Raw genomic sequence first — 25,865 nt, forward strand, 5'->3', positions numbered from 1 at the left:
ATTCCTAACTATGTCTACAAGATAGTTGTGAATGAATTTTTAACACATCACAGAATATTTTTATATTTTGTTATGTATTTTATTAAATATAGTATTAGGGTGGTGTAACTGCATATAAGAGTCTGTAAGGCATAGAGACTGTAACTTCTGATATACTTATTCTTGACAATATTAGGCAAAACGTGCCTTAGTTCCCCATCATATAGACAGATAGGCTTTCTTGATGCAACAGAAGACTTGTTTGCCCAGCATATTTAGTTATTATTTGAGTTTTACTGAGACAGTAATCAAAATGGTCTATTTAAATCATCTAAGCCAGCAGCCATATGATGTCATCTTGAAACAAATCAATGGCTCTCAATTAATTCCTTCATCACTTTTCATTCCTACTGCCTTAAGTTAGATTTTGAAATCAATAGTCCTAGAACTATTGACCACAGAGGCCATTAATACACCTCCTTGGGTTTTTTCGCTACCTTCTTGTAGCTTGAACTGCCTGGGTAGGGTTTCAGCCTCTCTCTCTCTCTCTCTCTCTCTCTCTCTCTCTCTTTTTTTTTTTTTTTTTTTTTTTAATCTTGTATCTTTTTACTCACATGAAAAGCTCCTGAAAGAAGTATTTCTTTCAGGTAAAAAAGGAAAAGTACATTGATATTAATAAGTCTGGATTATTTTCAGTGATTAGTCCTGGACTTGGATCCAATCTTCTTATTTGAAGCCAACACGTCAGACTAAAAGGAAAAAAAAAACCCTCAAAACTTTGCTACTTGAACTAAGTTAGGACATAATACAACAATTAGGATGTTAATACAACGTTCCTGGTTTGGTTTTGAATCTAGATCCAAACTGTAAAGTTAAGACCCAATTCTAATAATTCTGAGTATCTGCACAGTCATCTTTCTTTTTAACAGAGAGACTCTGTTAAACAGACAAAAAAAAAAAAAAAAAAAATCAGAGCAGCGCTATGGAACATATCCATCTCTAAACTTAACTTGAGAATTTTCAGTTCTCAAGCTTGAATTGTGAAGTAACAAAACAAGTATTCCTTTAAGCAGTTTTGCCCTCCATGTCAGTCTACCTATGTATTTTATTACCCTCTCTAATCACACTTTAACTTACTCCTTTATGAAAGGATTTCTCCATAAAAGGAGAGTGTATGCACGTGGCACAGATATCCAGATTGTTACAGCAGCAAAGGATCTGAAGCCGAAAATATTTCCAAGCTCTTTCAAATTTATGTCTGTTTCACATGTAATATAAGCTGGAAAATGCAAATAGGTATCTATGTTGATTCAGACTTATTAACAGGGCATTCAGTGTAAGAGCTGTACCTGCAACATAATATAAGTGGTGTATTTTCCCTTATTTCAAATTACATCTGTGATAAAGCAGTTAAAAATGGCTTTTTTCCAGCTTTTAATTCATTATTCCTTGTAGTTACTGATTGTTCAAAGCTCACAAATAAAGCATTGAAACATTTCCTTTTCATGAATGAAGTTCTGTCCAGCCTGCAAACAGGCACATCATTTCAAAAAAATGCACAGAAGTGCAGGGGAAGATCGGGGACTGCAAATGAAAACAGAGTTTAAAAAAGGATAGTTTTGTTTACTTGACCAAAACAGAGAAGGTAGCAGAACTGTTTTTTTAAATGCAGACGGGAAGGAAATTTACTAGAAAAAGATACAGTCTCTGTTCTGCTGAAGATCATGAAATCAGCTTCAGATCCTTGCAAAAGATGTTTTTGCAAAGGCTTCTGATTATTAATAGTTATACTGACTCATAAGAGCAACATCTCAATGCTTACTAAGGTTACCTCTCTTCTGGTACAAGAACTTGCACCAATGATGTGCTTTTTCCTTAAAGGAAGGCGGAGTTACGAGTTAGTGTCAGGGCCATAAATAAGAGGGTCTTATGTCAGGGAAATTAGAAGTCAGTTAACATAAGCCTATACTCAGACCGAGCATTAGAGGGCTTTTCTAAACCATCCAAGTCTGTTGAAACTGAGCCACACACAGAAGAAATCAGAGAGTTATTTAGAAGTGTAGTTAGAAAAGCAGCAATAAGAAAGGGTTTTCTCACGGCTGACGGGCTAGCTGTGCTCGAGGCAGCATGAACCCTGCGCTCGGGACCCTGCTCTTCCCAGCGCTCCTGCTTCTGGCCCCCCGAACGCAGGAGCTGGCAGAGGCGTGCAGCTGTGCCCCGGCCCATCCGCAGCAGCTCATCTGCGATTCTGCTCTAGGTGAGTCACAGCAGCACCCTGCTCTTACCGCTGACGGAGGGAAATGAAACTGCTGTGGTACTTTTCTGTACAGCGGCAGTGGAATATGTTTAACCAGGTGGCTTAGCCTCTCGAAGGATTTTGAAACAAAATGACTGCAAAATGCCCTCTGAAACAGAGGGCTATGGAAAAATATTGGCAGTAGTTGTTCTGCTTTTCTTGTTTCTCCAGAATATTTTGTGGGTTACAAATTGTTGAAACTGCTGTATTATTTAGTGCTCTTTCCTTTTTAACAGGAACAACTTCTATATTAGCTCCTAACTTAGAGTAAGAAGTTCTTCTTCTTAGGGAAGAATAGCTATACTTTCAAAGGGCTACTGCTAACACCTATAGCAGAATATTCTGTCTAAATACAGACCCACTACATATAAACTATGCATATAGGTATTTGTGGTCCAACTGGCTGCACAGTGCTCTGGAAATCAAAAACCAAAAAACATTAACGGTAACACACTGAAAGACTTGATCTTTGTTCTGCTATGCTACAATTTCTTTAAAATTGCTTTTTGTCATTTTTGTAAAATACTTGAGCAGGAATCTGATAGGCCATTTATTTTCTGTTGGTAATCTGCCTACAGGAGTCTGTATAAATGTGACTTTCCAGTCTTAGGACAACAGTGTTTTGTGATATTCGGTCAACATTGTAGTTGTCAAACTTACAGAAACAAACTAAAGATCTCAAAATTAGACTGCATGAGTATAAAAAATGTGACATTCTAGAGTCTTTTGATTTCATTAGCTCAAGCTGAGGCTGGTTAGCTTCCATCTAGTGTGAACAGTAAATGTAGAACATGAGTTTCCAAAGTGTCACAAAATTAGCATCTCTATGGGGCAGGCAATACCTTCTGCATACTGATTAATTGCTTTTATACCCTGACAAAATATCTTTGTAGCCATGACAAACTCTAAGCTCTGTTTGTGGCCATCAGTTAAATTGTTTTTTAATCTGGCTGTGTTAGGCAATTTTTTTTTTTTTTTTTTGAGGTGAGAAAGAAAACAGAAATTCCAGTACTTCCAGAAGCTTAAATATATATGTGTATCTTTAACTATATTAGTCTGTTGCATTTTTAGACATAATGAAATAACAGTTTTTCAACAACTGACTTAATTTAGAGATTCTTCTAGATGAACAATTTCACAATAAAAAGGAAACTCAAGATGCTCATTACAACTATATTCCTTAGGGATGGCATTCTGGTCATTCTTTTTAAGGCAGGTTTTCTTAGATATATTTTATGAATGGTAGCTATATCCTATTTTAACATTTCTAATTAAATACTGAACACTAAAATAAAACTGTGTATTTGGACTTGGTGCTCAAACTTTCACTTACATAAATCTTCACATATAAGTAAACTGCACCCCTTGGCTAAGGAAAGTTTATATCATAGAGTTCTTTGTTTAACATTTATCATTTTAAAATAGCATTTATATGTATTTTATAAAATGACAAATATGTAGATATCCACATACACTGGACATATGTTTACATATTAAACCTACTCTATGCATTTATGGATTAATTCTATAATTTGCTTTGGACACAATACCTTGCATAAGTGGAGCAAAATGGCTTTAAAGGAGCTAAAGAAGACTAGTGAAGTGTTTGTGCTGTGTTAAAGAAAACTCCACTAACCAGTTTGGCAAAGGCAGATCCTCCATCCCTGATGCCAGAAGTTACTTCATTCCTGTGTCCAAGTGAGGCATCTGTGGATTGGGACTGCTCTTGGGCTTGGGGCAGGACAAGACTGGCATCCTGCTGCACAACACAGTCCTCACGGAAATTAGGGCTGTGCCTCTGCAGCTCTACTTCATGTTTAAGCCAGGTAGGTTTGAAGTGTGTCCTTCTGGCCACCCGCTTCTTAGAGTGACTGTGGAATCTGAGCTGTGCTCTTCAGTATACCATGCAGTAGCTTACTCAAAACTTTTGCTGTTAGATCATACTCAAGGATCTTTTTAATATTTAAGATTAAATTGAAGATTGTACTTCCCTTTTAACATCTTTTTACCTCCAAAATATTGACAAAAAAGTGCCAGCTCTCCAGCTACGAACATCTATGGGAGTTGAATACTAGTCCAGCTCCTTTTGTTGAGACTAATGCTCTGAATTATTTCAATTATTTTTAAATTCACACACCTCTGTATTCACAAACACATTCAAGTTAATTTACTCCTGGAAGAATAAAACCTTAGTATATCTCTCTAAAACAAAGGAATTGTTTTGCATTCTACAGTAAAAGTAAAAACTGAGACAAAGCCTCAGTTGGTCTTGCTGATACAGTTACCAACCGACATATGTACTTCAGTTACTGCATAATTTTTCAACTACACCATATCTATAATTCTTTTGCTTTCCTATGGGATTGCTTGAGAGTTGCGTGGAGTGAAAATGGAGCTGGAAGGGGCTGAATCAATAGAAACTACTTGAGCTACTAACTGAATGAGTGAAAGCCACTCAGAAACCTCAGCATTTACACAACACACCAAATAAATAAATAAATAAATAAATAAATAAAAGGAGAGACAGATAGACAGAACAAGCTCTTTTCCACTTTTACTTTTGTTCATGTGATTAGCACTGTGACACTTTGTCCTCCCCTGTCAGGAGGTTTTTGTGGTTTTACTCTCTAAATACCCACAACTACCACACAATCTGGCTAGCTTGATAGAAATCACACACTTTCTGACAGACCTAGAGCAAGAGATACCTGGTCCTGCAAGGTGCTGGCTAAAACAAAAATTAAGAATGAGTGAAGAGCTCTGCAGGTGTTATATGGCTGTACACCACAGGAGGAACAACGACGACAGGTTGGGAGATCCTGCCAGGAACGACTGCCATGCCAGACCTGCCATTTATATGACCTTGGGTTGGCCAGGTAATCTTCCTACCTAGCCTTAAGGGCCTGGGATCTTACAAAAAAAAAAAAAAAAAAAAAAAAAAAAAAAAAAAAAAAAAAACCAATAATGAACTTCTCAGTAGCTTTAAACTTCAGTTCAGAGAGAGGTAAATCCTCTCAGTAAGAAGTGCCTAACATCATGAAGATATACACCTTTTAATAGGAAAGAAAGATACATTCTGTTTGTGTTTCTCTAAATGGTGCTGACGTCCTCCTAACATAGGCCTTCACACCTCAGTGGTCATCTGTGTGCAAGAGGACTTTTGGCTGAAATAGAGATGAGAGGTTAATTAAAAAAAAAAAAAAAAAAAAAAAGAGGCCTGGAAGAAATCAGGAGGTTTTCACCTTGCAGAAATGAAACATGATGATGATGTGCCATTTAGCATTTCAAATTTAGTAGTGAAGCACAACAGTCTCAAGCTGAAGCAAGAGAATTCCTCTGATAATGGCTTTTGGTGGTGGTGGTGGGGGAGATCATGGATGCAATTGAGCTTATCAGATAGTGTCAAGATAATAAATTTCTCTTTTGCCATTGACTTCTGTAATGTGGGGGGGGGGGGGCGGGGACAGTTGACAGGAGCTTAAGCAGCTACTAACATATGAACACTGCAGTCCTAAACAAATAAACATTAGCAGCCATATCACATAAAACACACGGAAGACAGGGATGCAACAGACCTTAGTCTTCTGCAAGGGCTTCAACTCAGAGCCCCATAAAAACGTTGCTTAAGGCTATACACGAACGAGCTTTGGAACTGCTGGCAGCCTCGGCTGAATCCTGGGCCAGAGGCTGCCCATTTAGACACCCTGCTGAGCAACGCTCAGGCATGGCATCACGCTGTTTACATCTCTGAGTTGTAAAAGGTCTTTTAGACTCCTATTTTAAATAGTACACTACGTACCATATCAATTGTGTTTATATTCTTGCCCTGCCAAAGGAGGCAGGGAGCACTGCTTTGCAGCAGTGCTCTTCCTTTAGGGTGGAAATCGTGACAATAATGCATGGGTACGTTCCTGGAGTAACTTCCTGTGTTCATACCATACGCATCAGTTCCTGGCTGGAAATGATTATGCAGCTACCCATTCTCAGGACCTCAAGTGAAAATTAAAGCTGAATTTCTAATTCCAAGAATCGTTGAGTTTAATTATAGATGTAAAGGTACTGGAGTTACCTATTCTGGCTAGCTTGATAGAAATCACACTATTCTAGTCCTCTCCCCTCTCTGTGAAAATGGCACACAAAACCCAGGAAAAGCACGCTCTGAGCAACATTTTGCAAGAAGTGTTAGAAAAGAGTTAGGAAAATAACAATATTTTCAGAGGCCTAATTACATTAACCGATGAATCACAGAAAACATCTAGAAATTATATGTACCTCAAAAGTACTGCAAATCATATTAGGCAGGTATAAATGCAGAGATACTGAAAATGAGGTGAATCTAACTCATGCCCTGAGCTAGTGGCTGAGCAAAACTGAATTCCAGTCCTATGCTCAGTAGCTACCCACAAATATTCAGAAAACAATGTTGGTATGTAGGAATCATGAAGAGCTAGTTTGTTCCCAATGCCCAGTTCTTGTTAATGGCTAGTACTAACAAAAATTTCTGAGGGATACACGTTTTAGCCTAAACTCAAATTTCACCAAAACTGTAAATGATACAAACATCAAAACCTATTTACTACATAAATGGACAAGGAATTTTGGTTGTGCAATGTCCCCAAATCAGTTACACAGAAAAGCAATAAGTTTCCTTACTTTTATAAATATGAAAGAAATATATGGTATTTTGTCCTTCTTATCTGTTCTGCATACTTCTATACACATTGATAGGATTTTCAATTAAAAAAACCCTAGACCATATAAATCCTAAAAACTTGTTTAAAGTAGCTTCTGATGCATTTAGAGTGAAGTTTTTAACACACACACAAAAAAATCTGCAGCCATACAAAAACCCATCACTGGTACAAATTCCAATGTACTACAATTAAATTGTAATAGCAAAAAATATAAACTTCTTGTCATCAGAGCCTCAAAGCTTCTAAATGCTTTCCAAAATTTTAAAATACGAATGTGAGTTTTACTGCAGTGGATTGCCACAGGCAATTTGATTGCAGAGATGCTGTGCTGCTACTGACTACTTACAACTAAATGCATTTGTACCTTTCTGGATGAATACTGGTCTGAATTGTTTAAGTGTTGCTAGGGAACACAAAGAATCATCTCCTGAGTTTATCAGAGAATTAAGACAGAGATTTACGAAATCATGTTTGTTACGTGTTACATCTGCCCATGCTGAAATTCTTTCAGAACACCCCCCAGGTAAGGATGAACAACACTACTCTGTAAATTCCTTCCTTTGGATATGACATTTAGCAAAACATTAGTGAAATAACTTCCTAGGATGAAGCCTGAATTTCCTGCTTCGGAAAGAACCTATTGATTTGAATAAGATCAGCAAATAACCCTGGCTCTACTTCAGGTTTTAAGACACAAACAAGCATTTTGAGAACTTAAAATTCCAGGTTAGTTTGTTTTCTAACTTTTCAGTTCTGAATATAAGATTTTAATTGCATTGCCAATAACATGCAACTCTAAAAATAATTTCCAATCTTCTATGCATATTGTACTGCAGAACCTTTCCATTTGAGCACGAAAATGGGGTTCAGTTTGGAAAAACGCAGTCACTCTCCTTTCCTTTGCTCCTTGAACGTTTTCATGGCGTTGATCCCAACAGCTTTTAAATTGTAGCTGTAAAACGAGGTGGCATCATGAAACAGTGAACAGCAGGACACAGTTTAAAGGAGACTTCTATCTGTTGAGCCTAACACTCCTGTCAGAATACGGTTGCCAACTGAAAAATTCTGTAGCTTTTGTGAAAAAAGAGCTGAATATTGTGTATTAAAATGGAATATCAGAGGAATCTACCTAGTTCACTGATTTAAAATTAACTGAGTATCACTGACTCATTACTGAGTATGTTATACGTGCAGGATAAGAAAATTCAGCTAATGTGTTATTTTTATTTTAAAAGTATACATTGTAGTGCTAAGAAACTAAAAATCATGATTTCAAAAAAATTCTTCACACACTGTATGCAAACCAAATTGCAAGCTTAGGAAAAAAATTAAATAATATAAAACACAAAACATGAAAGACTGCCAAGCTCTTAATGCTATTAACCTACCAACTTTAATTCCTAACTCACTCATTTAAAAAGAAGTATCTCGATAACGTGGAGTCTCTTCTGCGTGCTGGAGGAAGGGGTACGCAGCTATGAATGGAAATCTACAATAACATGATGTATGTTGTTCTACAGACTTTAGAGCATAAAGAGCACATTATTCCTCAGCTGAAATTAGACAGATGTTGATTACTAGTCAAATGATGTGGTATTTGAGGCTTGTGAAGTAGAGAGAAATATTTCTAGTAACATGAGTAGCAGCTGTAAAAACATTACAGAAAAATAAAACTGACCTTGAACAACATTAGGAAATCATGTTATTTTTCTATAATGTTTAAGTTAAAAGTATACTACACATCTCTTAGAAAAAAATCTCATCTCTTCCGTCTGAAAACTTATAAAAAATAGATACTAAGACCTTACATAAATTGAATGTATTCTTCTAATTAAAAAAAACAAACAAACAAACAAAAAAAACCTGCATAATCTGGTTTAACAAGGAAGCCAAATTTGATCAACTCTTCCAACACAAGTAATTTTTGCATTCCAAGCCAAAAACAGAGATTCACAAAATTCTGACCTACCTGAAAGTCCTAACAGGCTTAGGAAAGCAGCCTCCCACATTTTGGGAGCCTCATATGAAAACTGACTTTAGATGCAGACTAGCACAACAGTTAATAAAAGAGTAACCACATTCTGCAAAGCATTTATGTTAAAAATGAAGTTGATAATCAGTGCAATTTAATAGCCATGTGAAAGGCGATAAAATAATCTTGTAAAATAATTGACAAAATGGACCTATTTTCATTCAGGATGCAACTTTTTCTCCGCCTTCCCAGAGATTTAGAGTCTTCTGAGTAATTTCCTCCCAAATAAGGTATACCATGAAAAATACTTTTCAGAGGTGATGATGGTAACCAGCATATTTTGATTAAAAAAAAAAAAAAAAAAAGAATGCAAACAGAGTATTTGGAGAACAAAGGCAGAAGTGATCTCTAGCTGACTCAAAGGTAAACCAAATAGGGTGTCTCAGCCCTGACTTCAGAATGCAAGGCTGGGACTCCAAGCAGTATTTTATCATAAATTGAATGTAGGTGAATATGGCAGATAACATCAGTTTTACTTGCCAGCTTTTAGACAGTTTACATTCTGGTCTATCACATTTAAATTCTTGGCCAGTTACAGATTCATGTCTTATTTCAACTGGCACTGAACAGAAGCAAATCTGACCTGTAACTGTACATGACTGGGTATGCTGGCCACACCACTCTGAACACACAAATTCCATCTGGGGCAGGCCCTTGGCTACAGGAAGGACTAATACAGAAAGGACTACTATAATCCCTCCTGTGATTATGCACTTCCTTTTCCTTCCAGCCTCATACATTTGATTCGCTGAAACAACCCATCCTTAAAACTGAAAAGGGACACTGGTAAAAATCTCATTACCAGATCCAACCTCGTTCTACAGAATACAAGTATGTGAGTTCTTGTGTACTGCAAAGAAGGAGTTGATCCAGGAGCGTGCTAATCACTAACAAGAAAATAGTGACAAGGCGTTCAAAACTACCTCTCTCTCTCAAACCTTTGGATAAACACACTGAAAAGAATAATCTATGCATTAGTTGCAGATGTTTGTAAAAAGACTAACTTTTGGATTAGTTTTCCACTGCTCTAATATAACGAGTGGCACTACTGAAGGGTACGGTGGTACTAAAGACTCCAGTTGTTCCCAAGTAATTTATTCCAATATTCAAAAAAAAAAAACTGTAATTATATCATTGATTTGTAAATGCATAAATACTCAGTTACATATGTATAATATTGCAAAATAAAGGCATAAAAAAACCTAAGGAAAGTCTTCTATACTTAATTTAATCGAGTCTGTATTCTTAACAGACAAGCATATATTTATCACACATTGCAAATTTGTATCAGCACCAATAAGAATAACCACCAGGACAATTTAGACTAAGATCTTACACGAATTTTTACTTTGATGCATCCAGCTAAGCAGGAAGATAACTCATTTCATAGTTTAAAAAGGGCATAACTATAGTTTTATTAATGCTCCCCTTACCTCCACCATTCATAACGAAGAATGGAGATCTCAGAAGGGGGGGGGGAAATGCATAAGCCTGGAAGTAACACAAGCATACCATCACAGCAATGAGAAAAGACATTTCACACAGCAGCCCTACATGGCCTGCAAAGCCCAGATTCATTTCAGTTGTTTCCCGGCTTACTCTGCAGTTATTTTAGATCACCAGACCTAGAAACTTCACCTTTAGAGTTTCAAACAAGCAATGTGGATTCTATTTTTGTGAATGTTTTTGATGTGTGCTTTCAATGTGCATATAAACCAAGGCCCAGTAAAGACAGTGTCATTCCAGCCATGTTTTATACTAGCCTACAGCTGGAACAACAGAGCTGCTAAGGCGTATGAACACTGGCAACTGAACAAAAATGACTGCTGTTTCTTCAGTACTGGTATGTACTTCGTTTGGATGTATTTAATAATCTGCTGGATTTCTTATGTCAGACTGCTTTTGGAACTTTAAAATTACAAGAGAACTGGAATATTGTCCATGGTCAAATCAGATTATTTAAATCCTTATAGCCACATAAAGCGGCTATATTTTCCACAGCAGTTATTTTTTACATTTAGATAAAGCAGACCAAGCAATGTTTCCTTTTAATTTAACAACATGCTTCCCCCTGCCCAAAATACCAGTCAAAAAGCATCTGCCTTTGAAAATAATCAATATCAGCAAGGAAGACATTAGTTCTTATGTCATGTATATTGATTTAATTATTAAATAGAAGCTTAAAAATTCTCCTGAGTATAGGAGATCAAGAACTGAATCTGCAGAGGTACAATCTCACTGGAAGAGTTTACAATGAAGAAAATCCCTGTAAAGCAAACCTGCCTCATTTTTCTCTTTTGAGAAAAAAAATGTTTCTATACAGGCTATAATAGAAGCGCAAGCAGAAAAAAACGCTGTATTATTACACACACAAATGTTTTCATTTTGGTGAGGAGACATATTTCTGTATATAAAAGAACATTTGAATATAGGGCCCTTCAAAATTATCTATAAGCAAATATCCATAGCTGTGTTTTATTTCATACTGTATACTCTGTCTGCTATATCAATTCAGATATGCTTCTGTTTTCTCTTCTGTATGTTTAGACTATTCCCATACCTATCTGTGATTCTGACCTCAAACCACCTCAGAAACAATACACTTTGATTTAGATCCCTGTCCTTGAGCCACTTGTTCCTTGGCCCCTCAACAGCAATAGCATCGGGAAACAGCTTGGTTGAGGTATCAGACATTTTAAAGAAATAGGCAGAAATAATTCTTCAAAAATCATCCTTCATATTTTAGGTAGTTAAATGAAAGGATTAAACGTCTAGTCAGTGTTGTTAATTTTTTTTCTTTTCCTGTCTACTTCCCCCCCGCAACTCCAGCTCTTCTGTAGGAGAGCTGATTCTGACTATAAACTTGTATCATATGAAATACAGTTTCCTTTAATAAATTTTTAAAGCGAAGGTTAAATCTTAGTGTTAAATCTCTATTCAGATAGCTATGCCATAGTCTGTAAGTTTAGTCAAAACTTAAGTGAACTGGAGGCTACTGCATCTCTTTGTCTGTGGGCCTCAAAATTTTTTGCAAGGCTAATAGGAAATGATTTAGCCCTCATTAAAAAAAAAAAAAAAAAAACAACACGCAGTTAAGGCATCCCAGCCTAGACTACCTCCTCCTTCTATCCACCAATCTACTTAGTGCTGAAGGACTGGACCTCCTTAACTATGGGTTTTTGCTTTAAGCTGCAATTCTTTAACCAAAAACGTACTCATTTAGGAATCCTAGGCATTATATCACTCATTTAATAAAAATTCCACTTTGCATAAGTAGTTCAGTTACTATTTCAAAGTGAATGCATGACTCATGACAATGATACACAACTCTTTAATTTTAAGAAACAAATAAATAGCTCAGCAGGAATTAGAATAGACAATTTTTACTACCTCACATATGAGAGCACCCTTAATGTTGCAATCTTAGTTTATCAACACTTAAAATCATAGAACAACTGAGGTTGGAATGGACCTCTAAAAGTCATCTAGTCCAACCTCTTGCTAAGAGCGGGTCGAACCAGACCAAGTTTCTCATGGCCTTATCCAGTTGAACATAGAATATCTCTAAGGATGGAGACTCCACAACCTCTCTAGGCAACCTGCTGCATAGTGCCTTAAAAGCCTCAAGTGTCTCAACCTCTGTAACACTAAGGGCATCTGCAATTCTGCAGCCTGCCTTCCACTTGCAGCTCTTGACACTTCCACTTAAGCTGCTGTGGCAGTGTTTTTCCAGAGACACAGATGCAGTATTTTCCCTGGTTGCTCTCATGCTCCTGTTCTTGTGCTGTCACTCTTATGCGGACTTCCACCTGCAAACTCTCTTGCTGCTGTTATGACTAGTTCTTATGAGAAGCAATTGTCATGGGCACAAGACTCACCCCTTCTTCTTACCCCTTATTTTGTAGGTTTTAGTTTATATTAAGAAAAATAAAACTTAACAAATAACAAAATAGTTAAAGAGTCTCTTAAATAAACATTACTCAAATAATATGTACACACAAAGTTTAAAAACCAATCAGCATGCAATACTTGCCCCTGATCAAAGTATGCTTCAATTAGTGCTAACAGCATCATAAGCAGAAAGGAATTTGAGCAGGTCCTTATGAAAACCTTACAGTTACTATGGGAAAAATACCTTGGAAGGGACAACTTGCTGCACTGGAGAGGATGCCTGGAGAGGACACGCACCTTAGACCGTGTTGCTTTTGTTCCCAGCTGGCCACTAGAGAAACTTCCTCTGCATTTTCTCTAGTTCAATGGATCCTTTTATCATTACAGGAAGTATGTCTACTGCTATTCCAGTTGCCTTTATAAAAACATTTTTAAAAGACAGTGCCATATTTTTCTTGTGATAGAAATCATCTCCTAGAAGCAAAAACACTGAACTAAACCTAACTTAAACAAGTTAATACCAACCTGTACTTCTCATTGTGCTATGATCTTCACACACTTGACAACTTTGTTTAGGGAGTAGCTTGAGTGTTTTCAGAGTCCAAATAGACAATAAGAGATTCTCAAAGCTTCAATTATCTGCCTCCCTATCTTCCCATTTTTAGAATTCATCACCCTTATTATCAATAGCTTTATTTCTACTTATATTTATTTAATTGCATATATTTAAGCTGAGAAGATAAGCAAACATGATTTCTTGCCCTTATGTCACATAACATCTTAAATATCTTCCTACTTTCCTTCATTATAACTTTGCTGTAATTGAACAGATTTGGGGAAAGAAAAGATCTCATTTACCCATCAGTTTTTACCGTCACCCTACCTCCTGTTTCCTAGAATAATAAATTAATCTGGAGAGCAAATTCCAGCTTGGTTTCCTTTTTTGAAGTAGTAATAAGGTTGATATACTTCTGTTGAGTATAGTTGCCTATCTTGATATATTACTATTTATAGCAGTATGACCAATTAGTTAAAGAAAAAGGCTAAATATTATCATCTTAAAACTTATGCAAGTAAAATAATACTATAAAAGGAATTCACAAGGAATATGGTATTTAATAATACTGACTTCTAATAATGACAGTAATTCTTCACTAAACAATTTTACCCTCTGTTAATGCCTAGAAATAATTCAAAGTCTAAAAAGATACTGCTTCTAGGGAAAGCAGGAGTTTTAGCAGGCAAGGAACAAGAATCTGCTGTATTCTCATTTCAGCTCTACTTATGACTTGGCATGAAGCCTTCAGTATACTGCTCAAATTCTTCATGCATCTTCTTCTCCAGGTGTAAGAAAAATGCTCATATTTGCACACAATACAATGTGTTAAGATTAATATAATGGCAGCATTTTTTAAAAACAGCTTCCAGTATAAGGTCTTCCTCATGATCTAAAAATCTGTTCTAATATACATTGTGATGACATGGTTTATGTACATGCAAATAATTACTGCAGCTGATTTCAGAGAGAAAGCATATAGGTTTAGGGAAGATAAACATGGTTAATGCCTAACTTTCTACTTCTAGTGCATATAAAAAGTCCACTAAAAGTAACCCAGGACTACTTTCATAATGGTTTAAAGCCAAATATACCTGATGTTATTCTAAATTATGTGCGTCCTTTATCCAGTTCAAAATTACCTTTTGTTGTTGATGCTTACAATGTTTATGTGCAGAAGTGACTACTTATCAGTCTGTCAAGACCAGCAATTAAAGTAACAGGTAAAATTGGTTAACAGAAGTCAGTCAGAAAACCAAATTAGGATTTGGGCTTTGGAAAGCAACATTTTTCTTTTCTGTGATGCAGCAGGGGAAATATGGATTAGAAGCACTGTAGAAATGGTTCAGAGGTACATTCATTATTATTATTCAGGGAAGAAGGAACAAAACTTAACACTCTTCTAATAATAAAATAAATAGCAAATAAGTTTGGCAATTATTGGACAACTAGAGCATTATTCTCCTGCAATATGCTATGACACTATTCAACCAAACTGTAGTTACTCAGATAGGCAGAATCTTGATGCTGTAGACTTAGCGTAGGACCGGGAGGTAATAATTTCCGCTGTGATTTTGTTCTGAGGCTCTGACCCACTCCCTGCATGGCTTTGATCATGGCTTTTAATCATCATTCTTTTCATTTCAGTTACTTGAGACATCCTTCAGCTATGAAGGAGGGATAAATTATTTTAATTTCATATTCATATGTATTTCATATATTCTTATACAATATTCATATGTATTATTCATAAGATAAATCAGTACTTTCATATCACAATTCAAAATACACGACTTGTAAAACATGTTAAGTACTGCTAAAACGCTGTATTTTACTACTAAAATGTTAGAGAGCAACTGCTTTTCAAAATGCAATATATATTTTAATGTAGAATGAATTTGAGGCAGACTGAATTATTGATCTTACAATATGAAGGCTATGCATTTGTATTTCACAGATGCAAATTCCTCATACAGAACCAATAACTGTCTAATAGATAAAATGACCCTGTTACACTAAACTGTCATGAGTTCTCAGCCAAACAGAGGCAAAGCCAAGCCAGCAATGGTATAGTTGAAACCCTTTCTTGAAAAGAAGTGCAGACTAGGAGGAATCCTGTGTCATAACCACTCTCAGAATGACGAGAGGAGAGAGGGAGATGGCTAGGCCAAAGAATGCTAAATCAGGAACTGCTTGTGGTTAAAAACAGAAGCAACCACATGAATAAGAGATTACGAGACAGCTAGACACTGACTGAAAAAAAATAATTTGAAGAACAGAAAGAAGAAAAACAAAAAGGACTAAAATTTTGTTTGTATTTAAATCTGATTTCAAGAAAACAGAAAAGTGAAACCCAAATAACTAAAGATCTAGATGTTTTTTAACAGAAAAAAACTCTTGTTAAAAAAGCTGAAATTGGACTTCCTTCACCATCTGGAAGCTTTCTCTTAAACAAACAAATGAAATGCACACAATATAAAAATAGTTTTCATTTTTTTCTACACACCCAAAAAAGATCCCTTAATGACAAAACCCAAAATGTTATAGTTTCAGCCATATATAACTCCATGGAGACCTTTTGAGCTATTATTGATCATCTGTAACGGTCGTCTTTGACAGTAACAGCAGAGTTTAATAAAAAATTGAAAATAAGTAATATTTCGGCATTAAACACATGGGAAAAAGTAGGTTCAATTGTCCTACATACATTTGCACTGAGTAAGCAGGAAAAGATTTCCTGCATATAAAACATGTATTGAGAAAACAGTGGAGCTAGTTCCTAGCTGTTGCCCCACTCCGGTTTTCTACAATGAACAAACTCCTTAATGGAAACCCTTTTTAAGAAGTATTCATGCAAAGGAAAGCAAAGCAGAACAAAACAACATGATTCTAATTAGACCTTTCCAGCAGTATAGTATACATAATCCACAACACACTTTATCTGGAATTAGATCAAAGCACTTAAGAAGTACTGTTAATTTGTGGGAATCACACATCTGCATATGATTAAAGAGATGCTGCCACTTACCATTTGAACAGTAATTTCATACTTAAAAGAACTCTTTTCTTTCGATCCAATCTCTAAGTCTAAAACGCTCCTTTAAAAGGCTTCGAATGGCTTGGGTAGAAGGAGCATTGTGCCAAAAGACGAAAGCCTCAAGCTTTGAAGCTGCAAGCATCTGCATCGCGTTGATTATTACATGTAGTTTGCTCTGCTAATAAGTGAGGAAATGAAAATTGCCTGTTATTAGATGAGGCTGACCTCTCTCTGGCTGTAAAAGCGATTACAATCTGGGTCTCTTATTCCTTTACTTTAGATGTGATGGTTGGAAGCCTATTTATCAAATAAATGTGCTTTTTGGGGAACAGCATGATTTTGATGCTAAATGATTTTCCTCTGCATCAGCTTGATTTTTCTTAGTGAGTAAAAAGTATGAAGGTCTCAGCATAAGGATGGTCTGTCATCTCCATCCTCGGAGATGCTCAAAACTCAGCTGGACATGGGCACAAGCAACTTAATTCAAGTTGGTCTTGCTTTGAGCTAGGGGTTGCACTAGACCTTTGGAGGTTCTTTCCAACCATCATGCCTGTCTCATATTGATTTTAAAACAACAGTTGTTTTTACCATGAAAAATAAAACCAAGGTGAAGTTATTTTCACAAATAAAGTGGCTACCCAGGACAGAGAATGCAACTGTTCCCTTCAGAAACAGCAGAAATGCTTGCACAGATCCATCTCTGTACCAAAGTGGAGTAGACTTTCAGTCGAACTGGGGTTGGGCTGTTAATTGCCAAGGCCTTTGCCCTATCTCTCCATATAGATTATTCTTTGTTCTAACAAGTTTAACCCCTGTAGAGGAACTGACATAGCAGCCATCCAGAAGAGGGAAAAAATAGGATGCTAAATACTTTTTTGAGGTAGAAGTCCCTTGAGAAATTTTGGCCTCAGCATAGTATACCATATTCTTAGAATCCTATTATTCTCTGCCTAATACTCCTGGTATTTTTTTAAAATAGTGTATTTAGGACAGATGACTAGAACAAACAGACAAGAGAACAAACTATTTCTGCCAACATAAAATCTCTTACTTTCCTTGTGTAAAGATAGGAAATAAATGGAATGCATCAAAAAAGGAGTAATTCATTTTTAGTGTTAACCCAACTGATGACGCATGTCGATAATAGTAATGCCAAAAATCTACGGTGTCAGGAAAGTGAATGAATGAATTCATCCATTTCCTGCCTTCTAATTTCATACATAAAAGCAACGGTTCTATCTTGCCTCGCATGGTCTTTCTGAGTGTAGACTTTAAATTTATTTAACTGATAGACTGGCATATCATCAACAGAAGTTTCCTTTTCCTTTGCTCACTGATTATGAGGGTATTTTATCAAATTTTAAGGGACTCAGGTCTTTTAACATACAATATTTATCATAACTCAGTGGTTAATTAATTCAGATTTCCAAAATACAACCATCCACAGCCATAAGCAATAAGAACCTCAGCAGCCCTACTCTAGCTTAGTTATGGATGTATTAACTCAAATATGGCACTGAGATTTTTTGAATTTTTGCCCCTAAATCCATAATGCCAGAATATATTTAAGGAATGGGATATATTTCTGTCAAAAATTAAGTATTTAGTATCACAGGCAGCCTATGTGTTTTTATTTTCAACAGTTAACGCCAATGTTCTTATAATAACAAGCTTTAAATTCTACTTTTAGTTAAAGAATAAAAATCAATGTTAATCTATCAAAAAAAATTTTAAAGGGAAAACAATTTTAACCATTGCTTGCAAGATGAGACATATGCTTGTTTGCATTTAAACTTTTTTCCCCTATTACAGTGATTCGTGCAAAAATATCCAGCGAAAAGGTCGTTCCTGCCAGTGATGATCCTCTTGATACCCACAAAATGATCCGGTATGAAATCAAACAAATAAAGGTACATAGAATCACTTAGCTATTTCAAAGTTACGGTAACTAATGTATAAGAGTACAATTTAGTCCCAAATTGCTCAAATTGGGAGTGCGATCAGCTGGCTCCAAGGTTAGTCCTGGATGAACTATACAGAAAACTCAGAGCAAAAATTGGGGGGGGAGGGGAATATATATATTCTGATATTCATATTTTGCTAAAAAGCTGTATCGTCATGACAACTTTGTTGCTCACAATTGCTTGATGAACACCTTATGAAAACATACTTCAGTCTATTAATGGTATTCACAATGTTTGCTTCTCCTTCTAGTGGATATTTGATCACCTATGTTGTATGATATTGCTAACTCTGAATAGGTGATACAAACTTCATAATAAAAACAGAGCACAAACACTTCCAGCTGAAATAGCAAGGACCTGTGTTCTCAAGTCAACAGGGGTATCTGCAGAAATAAAGGACCTTCCCTCGTACAAACAAAAATAATTTCTATGAATGTTGCTAGGAAAGCAAATATGAAGTGGAAGCACAAAAAATAAAGTGATTTAGAATCTCACATAATTTCTTTATTATTTATTTAGCTCCAATGAGGTGAAATATTTGCTAAGGAACTTTTAGAAGACATAGCCTGATCCCATTCAAGTCACCATCAAATCCTCACTGAGACAAAAAGATGATTTACCTGTTTTGGGATAACACAAAAAATAGATGGTATCTTTCAACTAAGATATATTACTGCGTTTTTTTCTTTTCAGTTTTCTAGGTGATTTAATCTCTCATTTTTCATAGAATATTTGTTGTTATTATACTTACTCAAAACATGTAAGCAAATTAATGTGAACTGATACACATTTAAAAAAACACCAATCCTTCAAATTTTATCAGCTCATGGAAAAATTACTACAAAAGATGATTATAAAGTTTTTCACTGACTGTAATTGTATTCTAGGTACTACTGAGTTTGCATTCCCCAGGTTTTAATTATACTAGACAAGAATACCTCAAAATATTCACAAGAGCTGTGTAACACATGATTTCTGCTAAGGTTTTATACTACCCCCTTCCCCAGCATACACACACACACATTTTCAACAATCCAATTCTTTCTACTTACAACAAAATCTCAAAGTCTTCACCATGTGCTATTTTTTTCTGTTTTCTGAAGTTATTAAGGATAGTTTCAAATGTTTCATTAGGCAAATAAGCATAAAAATACAACAGAAATTCTCTCCCTCTCCTATTAAGGCTTTAATTTTGAGTTGTTGCCCTGCAACATTCAAGTGAGTAACCTTATAGAAATAGCAAATCTTCTTATATGTGGGCACAAAGAATGAGAAGTGTAGTCTGCGTTATTATTTTCAGCCTACCATCCAGTTCAGTGGCAGTACACTGAGATTGCGGAAATCCATTCATACGCTTGGGAATATCTCCCACATTTTCTAAAGTAGGGGCCTATTCAAAACTCAGAAACATCAGTAAGAGATCTTCATTTAGTTCCATTGCACTTCAGGAAGCAAGGCATCTAGGACTAGACACATGAGAGCGGTTTGTTTTTTTAATAAAAGATGTTCTCCACTTTTACATACAAGCTTAGGCTAAAGACAAAGGGGTCCCAATAGTGTCAGCATTCCAAGTCGTACCACTTCGACCCAGAACACAAGCAGATCCTGGGCTTTCACCCCAGCACACAGGTTGTTCAGCTGGGCTGGGGGGCCAGCACCTTGCTCACTGTCTTTAACACATACAGTAACAGAATCTTTGTTTGAAAGCTCTGCAATACAAAGTGTACAAGCCAGAAAGATGTTTGGTAAACTGAAAATCTGTTGTGGGATCACTAGAAAACTAAGTAAAAAAAAAAAAAACCACATATAAAGTTAACTTTGCATGTGCTTAGTAAATCTCATAGGAACTAACAGAGTTATGCAACCAGCTATATTCTAAACACACTACTGACAATTAGCATACTAGTAAAAATCAAACAGGACTGGGTATACTGAAAAATAACTAAGAAATATTCACTTTTTTTTTTTAAAAAAAGCAAATTTAATGGAAAAGTGGTATGGATAACACTATTAAGATCATGTCAATCTAGAAAACTGATCAAAGTAGTTAAAATAGCTGATGCTTGTAAATATTTTGAAAATATTGAAGAATCAACTACAATAATACAATGAAGTACACTGTGGGCCAGATTTGGCCATCTCTGCAAAATCAATGGGACAATCGGCAGATTAACGTAAGATTTATTCTGAATAAAGCGAGAGATTTGAACTTAATTTGTGAGAGCTACCATCGTCATGGGAAGAGCTCGTCAGAGATGCTGAAACCATGAGCTGCCATGAATCAGTGAGTTCATTTGTGTCTCTCCGCTGCCTGAATAAAAATTAGGCTAACACAGCAACCATTACATAACTCTATTTCTTACCTCTTCCTTTGTGTCAGTAGGACAGAAGCAGTATCAGTACAGATTTCTTTAATATCAGGTTAACATCTGTCTATTCTACCAGTTCTTCAGCCCTATTTTCAATAAAGTCCTACTAAAACATGAGATGTAAATGGCACAAAAGTCAAAAATCATAGCACAAGGTTTAAGGGAGGAAAGCTATCTTTTCCCTTTATCTAGAACATATCCACATTCTTAGGAGTTCAGATTTGATCAACAAGACCAAATATGATGTGCTGACTTAAACAAAACATTTACATCTTAAGTGACATTTTAAAAAACATCTAGGTCAAAACCAGAGATCAGTCAGAGCTGGAATTTCACAAAACCAAACCAATGGGAGCCTAAAAGGCCCTTCTCATTTATTACATCAAGATTTTTATTTAATACTAAACTGCATCTCCAGTGTAATTCAGGCCACTTGTTTAGATACGGTTAGATATGCATTATAAGTAGCAAGTCAACGAGGTTTTTTTGTTTTTGTTTTTACAGCTGACTTCATTTCTGTTGTCTGCACAATGCCTCTCCAGTTAACTTATATGAAGTGATGAGTTATTCAGAGAATAGTTGCACCCTGTTATACCGTCAAAGTTTTATGAATGTGAATAGGACTCAAATTATAGGATACTTACATAGTTCACAGTTACGCAACAGCTATCCTAGATAGCTGTCTTTTGTAGACGAGCACACCCTGAACAATGTGAATTTAAAGGTAGCAGGAGCAGGGTATTCATGTTCCAAAGGTGGCAGGAATCAGATGGCTCTTGATGGGCCTGAGGACAGCTCACAACTCAAACTGCTGCTTCGTATTCGCAGGGAAGCAGATTCTTTACAACACACATGCAGCCTGCTTCTACTTCCTCATTTGGCCATCTTTTTGAGAAGATCTTCCAAAATGGACTAGGAAACATACTTTGAGCTATCCAGACTACTTTTAGATAATAATAATAATCACATTGTCCAATATCAATTTACACATTTTTATCATGCACTGCTGCTTTGTATAGGACACTGCTTTTGTTTTGGGCTCTTTTGCTGGTTTTGTTTTTGCTAGATGTTGTTTCTTTTACTAAATATTTTGAATTCACATCTAATATTTTTGGATCAGAAGCCCTATGACAACAATTTTAAATTTTTAAAATCCCTAGCTAAAGGCTTCAGAAAAAATCATCATATTACAGTGTATTTTCTTGTGCCCTGCACTGTTTAAATCTCCCAAAAGAACCTGAGTAGCACAACTGTATTTTCCAGTGACGCCAGCTGCAACTGGGAGCTGTGAACCTTGCAGTTATCCACAGCTGTCAACACACAGCATGATGTAACCAAATTGGGCCTCCTGCATGTTGGGGTTTCAGTTATGCCATATTAGGATGATGACAGGCTTTCTGAAGTTGATTAGCTTCTTATGATTACCTCTCTTATTTGGACGTAACTAGATTTGTTTTGATCTTTTAATGGTTTACTTAAAGAATGACTGTCATAGCTGGAAATGCTAGTTAAGGAGCAGGCAATCCGAATACTGTGTGGACTTTGATTCTGAACCTTTCCATTTTGGTGCTGCAGGCTATAAATTTGAGAGCTGGATCTCATTTTCCAATAGTTATTTAAGAAGGTCACACTGGGCATAAACCTGAACTGGATATGGAAAAAGAGCTTTAGTGATAATACAAAAGCAATGCTTAGTTTCTTAGGATGTTTCGTTTTCTGGAAGTTACATGCCCTTACACTGATCAAGGTAGTATTTCTCATATTAATATACTGAGAACTTCTTGTATCTTCAAAGATTCAACACTGCAGTACCTTGTTTAAGCTGAATGCTGTGCCTGCATTATTCCTTAAATAAAAGATGCCAGGAGAATATATTTTGAAGATAATTATTTAAAGATCCTTCAAAAACACTAAAAAATCATATTTAAAAAGCTATAATTTAAAAAGTCCCAATTTTCTTCTAAAACTAACAGACTTGTTTCATTTCATATATAGATAGGATTTAACTGTATTTTCTCCTGTAAGTTCAGACTCTAAAGAGCATTTTTCCCAGAGATGCATTGTATAACAGCTGTTACAACCAATTTTCATGTTTATTTTTCACTGCTGACATACTTTTCATTTCTGATAATTTTCAGATGTTTAAAGGATTTGAAAAACTGAAGGACGTTCAATATGTCTATACACCTTTCGATTCATCACTCTGTGGAGTGAAGCTAGAAGCTAACAACAAAAAACAGTATCTTTTGACAGGTAAAATATAACAAAACTAATATACCTGTAAAACTAGAAGTAACTGTCCAATGTCAAATCAGAGTCAACTGACTTTGCAAAAATATACAATTGCTCTTAAATTATGTACAATTTAAATTGTACAAAGAAATGGAATGTACAAATTGTATACGGCTGTAATTATACTTTGATCTTATGCCTTCCATCATTCATCAGAAGACCTTACAGCAGTTTTAGAAGAGCTATACTATCGCTATGTTGTTAGTAAATAAGCATGCCACTTTTATTAATTTAAAACCAACAGTACTAGTTATCCCACTAATGCAAATGCCTATACATGCCTATCTGTATGCAGATTTGTAACTACAGATTATCCTATGGAGCCCTGGAATCCTGGTTTAACATACTGGTGCATTTGCATCCTCTGTTAGTAGGTTACCCAGCATCTTACTTAAATCTTTAACATTTATTTAACAGGTAATCAGCAGAATAGCTCTCAGTTTTAACAACCACCATTGAAAAGTATGAAATATGACTAATTTTGTACAGTTTTTAAAAGATTTCAGATTCTCTTGCAATTTATTTCAGTATTTAGGGAAGTTTCATTTGTTTGCCTTATTTTTCTTATGTTCCATGCTGCAGGCCAAATTTTAAATGATGGTAAAGTCCTTATCCATTTATGCAACTACATTGAACCATGGGATGATTTATCCTTGTCTCAAAAGAAGAGTCTTAATCAGAGATATCAAATGGGCTGTGGCTGCAAAGTAAGTATAGAATAAAAAGGTGTCTAACAATGGAGCCTGCCTTAGAGGAAATGCCAGTTTTCACCAATAGGAACTGTTTTCTTGTACATAAAATATTTTACAATATTATTTGTGAATAAACGTCACTTTAAAGAAAACTCCAATAAACTGAAATAATGTACTCTTTCACATTTAGATCACTACCTGCTACATGGTGCCCTGCTCAATCACCACACCAAATGAGTGCCTCTGGACAGACTGGCTGATAGAAAGAAAGCTATATGGGCACCAAGCCAAGCATTATGCCTGTATCAAGCGAAGCGATGGCACTTGCAGCTGGTACCGAGGTGGCCCACCCCCAGAGAAAGAGTTTATTGATATCAGCGAACCTTAAAATTATCACCTCCTAAAAAGCCTCGGAGTCTAATTCCATCAAGCATTGCACGCTCACAGCTTTGAACTGCCATTGTCTAGTGTATCTGTTGCTTAGAAACAAAAACAAATTGTCCTGTACAGCTAAAGTACGGAGTATGTGGAATTGGCACTCAGGCAAGAAGAGGAACAAATCTCCTGGAGGTAGCTACTCTGTAAAGTTATGCTTTGTACAGAGAGGCTCATGCTGAGAATGTTCCTTGGCGTTCCTTAAGACATAACAACTTTCCTTTTTACCAATATGAATGTAAAAACAAAAGAATTGCCAGAGTTTTGTCCCCTATTTTAGTTACCCTACAGATTAAGAGGGCCCCATGTTTTATTCCACATCTTTCTGATGAAAGAAGAAATGTTTCATAGAACTATTTTTTCTGTATGAAAGTCTTCTGATATGAAAAAATTATTGTACAGTGTATATGTAAAGTATTATAACAATGTGCTATAAAAGATTCAAAGATCCATGTTTTTTCCATATCTGTTGAAACATGCTAAACACTTTTGTGATTAAAAACAAAAAACAAAAAATTATGCTCCTTATTTTGTATGTTACTTATGTCATAGCTTTCTTTATCTACAGTGTTATAACTTTAATTGATAACTAAGGTAAAACACACCCTTGCTAATCAAAAGCCTCTCATTCAATTCATTATTCCTATGGACTAGCATATATTGTAGAAAGAAAAGCTAGATGTTTTAACACTTAGGCAATATATAAGAAACAACACAAATAATGACAGACTAAAACGGCTTATATTTACAGAAACCATGTCCATCTTCACTGCAGCAGTAGTACTTGGTTATGCCTCTCTACCTCTGTGACTAGAGCATTCTGTTTCAGTATGGTTACAAAACTTGGCTTTAGAAACTTACATAAAAATATATGCAATAGATATTAAATAACTTACATGGCAAGTGCTTTCTAAAAAAAAGCTTTAAAATATTTGACCACATTTAATAGTTTAAATTTACATTAAAGATTTTTCATTCATGAATTTGCATTATATTATGTCACCATGAATTTGGTAACTCACAAACCTATACCAGATAGGTGTTACAACATATTTTGCCCTTTTTTTTTTTTTTTTTTTTTTTTTTTTTAAGTGTTTTAACTTTTATGAAGTGATTACTGTAGTTAGTAACTGACCTTACACATATTTAAGTTTACAAAAGTAACTTAATTCACAGTGGTAAAACTTAAGAAATCATTTGAGTAAATGCCAAAGTTCAGACAATTGTTCAACTACTTGTACTCTAGATACTGGATGAGAACCATTGCACAGAATAAGGTTGTGTGATCGCTGCCAGTTCTGGCCTATATTTTGCTCTCTCCAAGTTCCAACATCGAGTTTCTTTTTCTTCATCCCAATTTTGAAGGGAAATTATAATCATACAAGAATTGGGAACAACAGCTAGAGAAAAAATTTAGACAGTTCTTGTTTGGTTAGATCAGATCAACTGAAAGTTTTAACATAAATACTTCACTTATTGCTACTAACTACATTCTGACATTTCCAGTTGACTGACTCATCAAATTTCAGAGGAAGGTCCAGTACCCCAGATTGTGCGTTTACTCCGTTTGCTATAGAGTACTTAAAAAATACCAGGATCTTAAATTCGGAGGAACATAATCACATTTT

General features: G+C 35.6%; 2 protein-coding genes across 2 annotated transcripts in view; one reads left to right on the top strand and one right to left on the bottom strand.

The window, feature by feature from the left end:
- Positions 1–25,865, bottom strand: part of SYN2 (synapsin II) — a 181,003-nt gene that overhangs the window by 62,248 nt on the left and 92,890 nt on the right. The window lies entirely within an intron of this gene.
- On the top strand, positions 1,936–24,744 carry TIMP4 (TIMP metallopeptidase inhibitor 4). Its single transcript, XM_062585523.1, has 5 exons — positions 1,936–2,236; positions 18,298–18,395; positions 22,957–23,071; positions 23,693–23,817; positions 23,993–24,744. The coding sequence occupies exons 1-5, from the start codon at positions 2,107–2,109 to the stop codon at positions 24,188–24,190; spliced, it is 666 nt and encodes a 221-aa protein (XP_062441507.1). The 5' UTR covers positions 1,936–2,106; the 3' UTR covers positions 24,191–24,744.

This window comes from Rhea pennata, chromosome 12, assembly GCF_028389875.1.
Source record: "Rhea pennata isolate bPtePen1 chromosome 12, bPtePen1.pri, whole genome shotgun sequence".
Lineage (NCBI taxonomy): Eukaryota > Metazoa > Chordata > Aves > Rheiformes > Rheidae > Rhea > Rhea pennata.

What these genes read in the sequence shown, in the direction of transcription:
- TIMP4 (XM_062585523.1), top strand. Translation starts at nt 2,107, where the DNA reads ATGAACCCTGCGCTCGGGACCCTGCTCTTCCCAGCGCTCCTGCTTCTG. An exon ending in CATCTGCGATTCTGCTCTAG is followed by an intron (nt 2,237 to 18,297) that starts GTGAGTCACAGC and finishes CCCCTATTACAG; the next exon opens with TGATTCGTGCAAAAATATCC. An exon ending in AAAACAGTATCTTTTGACAG is followed by an intron (nt 23,072 to 23,692) that starts GTAAAATATAAC and finishes TCCATGCTGCAG; the next exon opens with GCCAAATTTTAAATGATGGT.